Source organism: Sabethes cyaneus, chromosome 3 (genome assembly GCF_943734655.1).
Source record: "Sabethes cyaneus chromosome 3, idSabCyanKW18_F2, whole genome shotgun sequence".
Classification (NCBI taxonomy): domain Eukaryota; kingdom Metazoa; phylum Arthropoda; class Insecta; order Diptera; family Culicidae; genus Sabethes; species Sabethes cyaneus.
In genome coordinates this window covers 3154510-3164827 of record NC_071355.1, presented here as the reverse complement: position 1 = coordinate 3164827, position 10318 = coordinate 3154510, and the positions used below count along the sequence as shown (strand labels likewise).

At 44.3% G+C, this 10318-nt stretch overlaps 1 protein-coding gene across 1 annotated transcript; it reads left to right on the top strand.

Moving 5' to 3' along the window:
• The first annotated feature begins 2271 nt into the window (after positions 1–2271).
• On the top strand, positions 2272–4697 carry LOC128742583 (tRNA (cytosine(34)-C(5))-methyltransferase-like). The gene is made up of 4 exons (XM_053838986.1): positions 2272–2456; positions 2519–3950; positions 4007–4501; positions 4558–4697. The coding sequence occupies exons 1-4, from the start codon at positions 2385–2387 to the stop codon at positions 4614–4616; spliced, it is 2058 nt and encodes a 685-aa protein (XP_053694961.1). The 5' UTR covers positions 2272–2384; the 3' UTR covers positions 4617–4697.
• Positions 4698–10318: the final 5621 nt, after the last annotated feature.

Sequence of the window (10318 nt, the reverse complement as noted above, 5' to 3'; positions counted from 1 at the left end):
TTTATTGCAATAATTGAATGTTTAATGTGTTGCCTCCATTATGGGCTCGCGATGCCTCCAATCTAGGGACCTTGGTAGTAACCATACCACCACTATAGGCAAACCAATCATCGTAGAAAAAATCTTTCTCTTTAACAAAATTTGAATTTTTAATGATTCCAACTGTCATTTTTAATAAGATTAAAGATGTTTCAGTCATATCGTGCGCGTGTGCATGTTTATTTGTTCTGATATCACTGTATTTTGACCAAAAATTTGAAATTTTACTACTAAATACACCACTACTGGTACGCTTACCCTATACAATAATTTCTCAGCTTTTCATTTTAGAAATTCAATATCAACAGCGTCTCAGTGATATTGATATTAAATGTCAATCATTGCCGATTACAATACACAGCGCTGCTTTGTGCGAAAAAGAGCTGAGGAACGAGTTAAGCAGTGTCACCTATTTTAATCAGTTGAAAATAAATGAGCCGAAAATGCACTTTTTTATTCATATTTTCAAAATCTTTTGATAGGATCATCTTCACAAATCACTTAGCCATACATTTGATTCACACAAACACAATTTACTGGCTTTCCGACAAGAAATTTGATGAATTAAAAATTGTTGTCCAAAAACGTACATTTTTTAGCTGCTGAAGGCAATCGCCACCTCGCTACTAACGAATCCATCACATTTTTCAGCACTGATTACAACCACTCTGAAAATCAAGCACTCAATTGTCACATACCATATTATTCACTTTCTTTTTTTCTATTATCTAAAGCTTTGTCACTAGCCAAAAGTTTTATTATTTTATAACAAAACTGAAAACAAATTCTGAATTGACGGAACCTGTTCACCACTAGCAGCAGCTGCAGCAAAACTGATACACTATAGTGTTGCCAAGACACTGTTTCGGTTCTGGAAATAAGAATTATAGGTTTGAAATTAACTGCCTCCAATGGTGAAAACGTTGTTCGATACTTTCAAGAGAAATGAATGTTCATAATTAATTTTTCTTTATTAAAAACAACAGAAAAGACAGCTTTTTCAATAATTTTCGAAGATTTTCTCAATGATTTAATGAAGCAACGATGTTTTTCAATGTTATTCGCTTTGACAACACTGTTCTGAGTCGGACCGTGCGGACTGCTATATGTTTACCTCTTTTGTTCTCCCACCATCCTTATGAACAGCGAGTGAGACGTGAAACTCGCCAGTTTCCCATAAGAACACCAGAGAATAAAAGAGACGACGAATACCGTTTGCCGAACGGTGCGGTGAGTGTATGCCCCGATAAACAATTTAGACAGATGGCATTTTACGCATCTATGCCGATACGCTATGCCGATTACGCATCAGATGCCGATTAGTAGGTCGCGGATAGGAACGCGAACTGACTGAATAGGGGGAAAGGTTTGAATGTCGCAAGCGTAAACAAACCGAGTGAGGGTTGATTTTCCTATGCTGGTCCAGCAAAAAATAACTCTCACTCGTTTTGTTTACATTTGCGACATTCGCCCTTTTGTTAATTCTATGTAGAATTTGTCAACCATTTTAAGTTATGAAAGCGGGCTACCTGTGCCGATGCAGACTGGTTCATTAGTGATTGTCTATTTTCCTTTTGTTCTAATATTATGTGAACGTTCGGTTAAAACTTTTATTCTGCCTGGCCTGTATGATTCATAAAATGATCTTTGTTAATGTCTAGATACAAAGAATTTCTTGGGTAATTCCATTTTTTGTCTGATCTGTTTAATGAAAATTACGTCCTACTTTATTCTGGTTTTTCCTAACGAGATTAAATTAGCAGAAATGACATCCAATTCGGGCAGAAATTTCGCCTTACGGGTTTTCTGCCGGATTTCTGTTCGATTTCTGCCAGAGGTTTCGAATAAAAACTCCTCTTTTGGAGGGTAGCAACAGCGGACTGCAGTAGCAAGAAGCGTGCAATAAATAGGTTAACAATTAAATTATACCTGCTTTGTCATGTTCCATATTATTCTCTTACCTTTTGCCCGAAACTGCCAAACTGATGAACCACTTTTCTCCTGCCTCAAAGTGTCACATTTGACGTAAAGAGAATTGAGCAAAAAATGAAGACTGGTTCTGTTCGATCTCTGCCTTTTTCGTAAGCGGGTGGCTGTGATGGTACATAATATTCGAACGAGACCTTTTTTTCATTTGTGTGTGCGTTAGGTTAAATCTCCTTATTTTTGCGTTTAATTTTACGAGCGTGCAAAACAACAGCTGTCAAACTTTTCGATCGCGGTGCCCGGTGCGGTTTGGTTTGATTTTTGACTCGCTGTCGCTGTTTATTTACTGCGTGAAGAGTTTTAAGAACTTTCAAAATTTAACAAATTTAAGTGTTTTTGGTTAACTTTTTCCTGTCGAAATGGGTAAAAAGAGAAACTATACCAGTAGTGCGAACCCGTTTGCAAAAAGGAAGCGTGATCTTAAGGACAAAGTAAAAAAAAAATGGTGAGTCAAACTGCAGTTAGAGGTTATGCATCGATGTTTTCGTTTTAGGATCAATCGGAACCAGCGAGGAGAGACAAACCGTACGAAGACATCGAGCGGAAGAATGAAAGCTTCGAGGTTTATTATAAACATCAGAACGTTTGTCCGGCCAATGAATGGGACCAGTTTATGGAAAAGCTGCGGTCCAGCTTGCCAACGACATTCCGCATAACCGGCTCGAAGAGCCATGCACGCGCTCTGTTGAAGATTATAAAGGAACAATTTTTTGCGGAATATTATCGAGCAGTGGGTGAATTTAAGGAGAACGGAGAGGAAATACAGGAACCAATATGTCTCTCCTGGTATCCTAACGAATTTGCCTGGCAGTTGAACCTTTCTCGCAAGGACATCCGCCGGTCGGAGCCGTTGTTTAAATTACACAATTTTTTGATCGCAGAGACAAGCTCGGGCAACATCAGCAGACAGGAAGCAGTTTCGATGATTCCACCCCTGCTGTTGGGAGTGGAGCCTCACCACAGGGTGCTGGATATGTGTGCAGCTCCGGGGTCCAAAACGGCTCAGCTGATCGAGGCCCTCCACGCCGGCGGAGATTGCAGTCCAAAAGGGTTTGTTCTAGCAAACGATATCGACAATAATCGCTGCTATATGTTGGTCCATCAGGCGAAACGGTTAGGCTCTGCCTGCTGCCTAGTAACGAATGCAGATAGTGCCAAATTTCCGGATCTAAAGGTAAAGAACGAAGCTGGCGAATTGGAGGATCTTCGATTCGATCGGATACTTTGCGATGTTCCGTGTTCGGGAGATGGAACCATGCGCAAAAATGTCGATATTTGGAATAAGTGGCATCTGGGGAATGCACACAATCTGCACGGTGTGCAGTATCGCATTGTTAAAAGGGGTGCTGAACTGCTTGAGGTCGGGGGAAAACTGGTTTATTCGACGTGCTCGTTGAATCCGGTTGAGAACGAGGCAGTTTTGCACAGCCTCTTAGTTCAAGCCGGAGACTCGCTGGAAATTGTCGAAGCAAGCCATATGTTTCCAACGCTAAAGCACAGCCCGGGAATGACCTACTGGGAACCAGCCACCAAGGATATGCGGTTCTACAAGTCGTTCGAAGACGTGCCGGAACTGTATCGTTCTTCGATTCGTGCCTGTCTATTTCCACCGGCACCGGAGGAGGCACATAAATACAATCTTACTCGCTGCATTAGGGTGTTGCCACATCATCAGGACACTGGGGGCTTTTTCATTGCGTTGATCGAAAAGAAGAAAAAGCTGCCGTGGGAAGAGGAGGACCAGTCAGCGAATGCTGACACCAATGCCGATACTGCGGACGGAGCCGCGGCCAAAGTTAAGAATGAAGCTGAATCCGGCAAAAAGAAGATGCATTATAGGGGCTTCAAGGAGGATCCGTTTGTGTTTTTTGATGGCGCAGAAGAAATTTACGAATCGATCAAAAATTTCTTCCAACTGTCAGATGGTATAATAAATTTAAACGTTTTTAAAAATGGAAGTTAAATTCTCTTTCGTTGCTAGATTTCAATCCAATCAATTTGCTGACACGCTGCCGGGAAGGAAAGAAAAAGAACATCTACTTTTGCGCGGACATTCTGCGCAACATCGTCAGCAACAACGAGGATCGGATTAAGTTCATCAATCTAGGCGTGAAAGCGTTCGTTCGATGTGACAACCGCAATCGGCTGTGCGATTTTCGAATGTCACAGGAGGGACTTCCAAGTGTGATTCGATATCTGGGCACCAGTCGCAGGTTGAATGTCGCAAAGGAAGATCTGATAAAGTTGTTGTCAAACAATGACCCCACGAAACCTCCGGAGTTGGCCGGTTTGAGCGACACGGTTCAGAAGGAAACCGAAGGCATGGAACCGGGCTGTTGTGTGCTGCAGTGCAGGGCGGACGATCTCGAGCTGAACGTGGTCGGTTGGCGCGGGGCGAAGAGCTTGCGGGCGTATGTCGACCAGCACGATACGGTTCACATGCTGAGACTGTTGGGAGCTGACGTTTCGAAATATGGTAAATACGCTGGAATATCTGCCGGTAGCTGGTTAAAATATTTTATTCTTCCGTAGAGAAAAACAAATTCGAGGAAAAGAAGGAAGCTAACGATGCTAACGAACACTCCAAGTAGGACGAGTGGATGGAAAACCGAGACATGAAGATTGAAATGTTTAAATTTTATGTTATCCTGATGCAACAATAGTTTGCAGAAAGCAATAAACTTATTAAACTTACCTCTATTATAAGCTTTTCAGTTTGCCACTTTAATACTGGTGTATTTTGCTAACGGGTTAAATTAGTAAATTCCACGTGTTTGAATCGTTCTCCGGAAAACACGTGTTAGCCGGTCGTGTGAAAATTAGGAACTGTCTGTTATGCTGAGGCAACGGTTGCTTGGTTATCTTCCACGTGTTGAGTCGACAACTGTTAAGTTTTATGTCGACTGTCCTAGGCATGCCTACTAGGTTTGAATATTTGAATATATTTATTCCTAATGCCATACTGTACAGTATGTACTGGTAATTTAATCGAATTTAATGCCAGTTTTCACTTAGTCGACCACGACTGGGCATGTGCTCGATTACGAAGATCGACCTACCATTATTTGGGTATGATCGGTTTAAGGCTAGGTATATAAAATCATTTGTAATTTCATTATTTTTAGCCACATTTATTGATACGTGGTCACACGACATGGGTATGAAATGGAGGGAGTTACCTGGAAGGAGCGTCAAACTTAGTTCTGGCTCTCTCAAGCTCCCACCTGGCGCCTCCACGCAGATCGAAGTCAAATGATGACGGTCGATGGCCTTACCCGGAAATGCTTCATGTACTTACTAAAGCAGCTAAGCTAGGAGGTGCGAACTAGAGCGCCTATTCCCCAGGTGAGGAACGGCTCACACAGCGTCTGTCTCGTAACGGACGGCTGAATATGAAATGCTGTATCCCGCAAGTTATACCTAAGACTCATCAGCGGGATGTAGGTATCGCGACCCCGGTGAGGTGGTATACCGAAAACTCAATTACAACGAACAACGAACAAAGAAATTCAGGACGGAACAATCGGTATAGGACACGGCAAGGGACAAGGAAACGATTAAGGGATAACGATTGGAAACTTGGTACCTGGAATGTCCGAACTCTCCATGAACCGGCACGGGCTGGCTTGCTTGCTCGAGAGCTGCATCAACTCGGTGTGGAGATCGCTGCTATTCAGGAAGTTCGGTGGCCAAATTCCGGAGAAAGGAAGTTCCGTGCAGTAGACCCTATTGCAGGCACTTCTTTCAAGTACCACATCTGTACTACAGTGGCCGTAAGAAAGCAGAACATGGAGTCGGTTTCGTAGTGTTGGGAAAAAAAAGCAACGAGTTATCCGGAGGAGGCCCGTAGATGACCGTATATGCGTGTTGGGGATTAAGGGCAAATTCTTCAACTATAGCCTAATCAACTTATACGCACCGACAAATGATAAATCCGATGATGCTAAAGACGAGTTTTACGACAAGCTTGAGAGGACCTATGGAGAGTGCCCAAAACACGACGTGAAAATCATCATCGGAGATGCAAACGCGCAGATCGGGAGGGAGGAATTCTTCCGTCCAGTTATTGGAAGACATAGCCTGCATCTGTCGACCATTGATAACGGTCTGAGGCTCATAAATTTTGCCGCGGCCAGAGGGATGGCTATCTGTAGCACCTACTACTTTCCACGTTTGAATATTCGGAAACACACCTAGAGGCATCCAAATGGCGACTCTAGCTCTCAGATAGACTACAGAGAGACTAGAGCTGCGGAAAAAAGAATACATCGTCTAAAGAAACGCGAGTACGAGGAGCACGTGCTCGCCGGCGCAGAGGAGCGATACGCCAGCAACGACACACGGAGTTTCTATAAAACGGTGAGATGCAGGAATTTTGCCATGCCTGTGATGTGCAATGATAGTGCTGGCAACCTGCTTACCGACAAAACGGCGGTAGCAGCCAGGTGGAAGGAGCACTTTCAGAGGACACTATTGAATGGAGAGGTAAATGCGGAGATGAGCAGGGACAGGATAGAAATTGTAAGCGATGGTCCAGCTGTGGAGCCACCAACACAGGAGGAGGTTAAGAAGGCAATCAGTGAGCTGAAAAACGGCAATGCTGCTGGGAAGGACGGTATCCCGGCTGAACTTCTAAAAGCGGGGAGCGAGCGGCTGTACGAAGCAATACACCGGATCATTGTCAGGATCTGGGAGGAAGAACAAATGCCGGAGGAGTGGTTGGATGGCCTCATTTGCCCAATTTTCAAAAAAGGACACCGAATGGAGTGTAAAAACTATCGAGGAATTACATTGCTCAATTCTGCCTACAAGGTGCTTCCCCGTATCTTGTTCTACAGACTGAGACCGTTAGCGGAATCCTTCGTCGGCGAGTACCAAGCTGGTTTCCGTGAGGGTCGCTCCACGACGGATCAGTTGTTTACCCTGCGCCAGTTGCTAGACAAGTTCCGGGAGTACAACTTGCAGACACACCACCTGTTTGTGGACTTTAAAGCGGCGTACGATTTAGTTAAACGACATGAGCTGTGGCAGATAATGCTAGAACATGGTTTTCCGACGAAACTAGTTACGCTGATTCGTGCAACGCTGGACGAATTCAAATCATGCGTTAGAATAGCGGGTGAGACCTCAGCTGCTTTCGTGACGTTGGATGGACTGAAGCAAGGGGATGCACTCTCTAACCTATTCAACATTGCCTTGGAAGGTGCATTACGATGAGCAAACGTGGAAAGGAATGGAACTATCATCACGAAGTCTCACATGCTTCTTGGTTTTGCGGATGACGTCGATATCATCGGAATCAACCGTAGAGTAGTGGAAGAGGCCTTCAGGCTCGTTAAAAGGGAAGCTGCGAGATTGGGATTCACCATTAATACCGCCAAAACGAAGTTCACGGTTGCTGGTAGGGAACGTGGGAGCCCAAGTGGTGTTGGTGCCGAGGTGGAGTTAGATAGGGAACGATATGAAGTAGTGGAGGAATTTATATACCTTGGTACACTCGTGACATGTGACAACGATGTAAGCCGCGAAGTGAAACGACGAGTCACAGCTGCGAATCGGGCTTTCTGCGGATTACGTAGCCAGCTGAAGTCCCGTAGTTTGCAAATTCGCACAAAACTGGCGCTCTACAGAACACTAATCCTCCCGGTGGCCCTTTACGGACACGAATCATGGACGCTAAAGGAAACTGATCGGCGAGTGCTTGGGGTTTTTGAGCGTAAAATTCTGCGATCTATACTTGGTGGCAAAATGGAAAATGGAGTGTGGCGCAGACGCATAAATCACGAGCTGTACCAAGTATACTAATATGCTGATATAGTGAGGGTAGTGCAATGTGGCAGGCTGCGGTGGACTGGACACGTGGCCAGAATGCCCGATGAAAGAGTAGCCAAAACTATTTTCAGCAGAGAACCAGGAAGAGGCCGTAGACTCCGAGGCAGACCCCGCACCCTGTGGGTGTGTGCTGTCGAAGACGATGCACGTTCAGCTGGTGTTCGAGGGGATTGGAGAACGGTGGGTTAATGAAAATGAAAGAAGAAATCGATCTGAATTATTGGCAACGACCTTTAACATGAAAACACGGACACGAATCGTAACATGGAATATACTGGCCCTTGCTCAACAGGGCATGCTGCCTCAACTTGCAGGGGAAGCTGGCTGCCTGAAGTTTGAAATCCTATTAGGGCTGAGCGAGGTCCGCTTGCCGGGTATTGACAAACACTAGACATCATCCGGGCAAGTCTTGCTCTACTTTGGTATAGGAGGAAAATGCTACTCGAGAAAGAGGGATTAGATTCCTACGAGAGAGCAATCGTTCCCAGATTCAGAACATGGGTTAGAAACCTTGCGGCAATCCAATGCTATGCGTCAACAGGTGCTGCCGACCTGCAAGAAAAAGAGAGTTTCTGCAGCTCAACAACCATTTTTGTTGAATAACAGCTTAATAAGCGCATATTTACTGGATATTAGCTGTAAAATCGTTGAATAAACTGCTCTTCAAAAAATGTTTGTTGGGCGTGGTTATGAAAATTCCGAAGGGGGGACATCCAAATCTACTTGGGCGACTTCAACGCGAAGAATGACTCAAATAACGCGAACCGTGAACGCGTCATGCGACGCCATAGCCTAGGAGAGATAAGCAAAAACGGAGACGGAGAGCTGCTCGCAGAATTCTGTTGTAATAACAACATAGCCATTGGTGGATCACTTTTTTCCATAGACCAGCACATAGAGTCTTGTGGGTTTCCCGCGACAGCCGAAAGGAAAACCAAATCGACCACATCTGCATCAGCCAAATATGGCGAAGAAGCCTTCTTGATGTACGCAGCGCTGATATTACGTCCGACCATCATCTTGTTATAATTGAGATACATTTGCGCGTCGCACATGTCCAACTACAGAAAGAGAAAGTTGGGTGCCGTTACGACGTTCGCCATTTGGAGAATCTTAAGGTGAGAAGGGCCTTTGTTAAAAAACAGGAGAATCTTATGGTGAAAAAGGGGCTGCGTTGAAAGCCGACTTTGAACGAGCGCGAACCAGATCGTCTAAGACAGCTGCCCGTCAACGATACGCCAAACTGGAGAGGTCTGTTAAACGAGCTTGTAGGCGTGACGAGAGAGCCTGGACTAACTCCTTCTTGTCGAACAAGGAGAAACCGCCACCGCATATAGTGACTTCCGTTTGCTGTACGATATTTCTCGTCAGCTGGCACCATCAGGGTGCCAGAATGAATATAAAGATGCCACTAAAGTACAGGATTGGTTGACTACTGATTGACCGTACAGGTACAGAACAGCTTAAGCGATGGACTGAACATTTTGAGCAACTCTTCTGAGTTTCAAATGCCAGAGACTAACCAAATCAGGAGAGTATGACATCGACAGTTCGTCGAATTAATCGCGTCAACTCAGAGAACTTGAAGCAGCCGTCAAGAGTATGAAATCCAATAGAACGCCAGGAATAGACTGTATATCAGCCAAGATGCTCAAAACTGATCCGTTTTTGTCAGCCCAGATGATGCAATATATCGCAAATCGCAACTTTTCCGGTGGACTGGATGTAGTATAAGGCATACTGGTCAAAGCCCCTCAAAAAGCCGACCCCTGGATTTCGTGATGGTCGATCATGTGTAGACCATATCACAACGCTTCGCATTATATTGGAGCAGATCAACGAATTCCAGTACTATCCTCTGCAGGTGTTCGTGTACTTCGAAAAGGCGTTCGACCGACTTAACTAAGAAACAATCTGGGGTGCACTCAGGCGTAGAGGAGTTCCCAGCTCGACACCAGCTAAGCTAGTCCACTTCATCGAGGCTCAGTACGAGGCATTCCAGTGCAAGATTTTACACAACGGCGTCCTGTTAGTGCTGGCGTGAGTAAAAGGCAGCATTTTATCTCCGTTGCTGTTTTTCATCGTTATGGATGGCATATTGGATCATGGATCATGGATTTTCTATTCATTTTCACAAACGCACGAGGCGCCCACCCTATGAGAATGTTATTTAGACTCGCCGATTTGCCCGGCAATCCCAACTAAAACGGTCTATTTTGGTCTTTGGGTGTTGGAGAGACACAATTTGTAATTTAAGCTATTTATATAGCTGCGAAACAGCTTTGGAGCTTCCCATATAAATGGGATTGTTATGCGAGTAGCGGCAGGACTATCCTTGATTAGTTTTTAATGTGAACTCATTCAGTTTTTAAAAATTTCAGATTAAAAGTTATTGAAATAGATATATTTAAATATGTTCACGTTAAAATTTTCAGTGCATATATTTGTGCAGTAAAATATT

Bases quoted from the DNA above. Each gene is read 5' to 3' on its own strand.
- LOC128742583 (XM_053838986.1), top strand. From the start codon at position 2,385: ATGGGTAAAAAGAGAAACTATACCAGTAGTGCGAACCCGTTTGCAAAA. The intron at 2,457-2,518 runs GTAAAAAAAAAA...TTTTCGTTTTAG, and splicing joins AGCGTGATCTTAAGGACAAA to GATCAATCGGAACCAGCGAG. The intron at 3,951-4,006 runs GTATAATAAATT...TTTCGTTGCTAG, and splicing joins TTTCTTCCAACTGTCAGATG to ATTTCAATCCAATCAATTTG.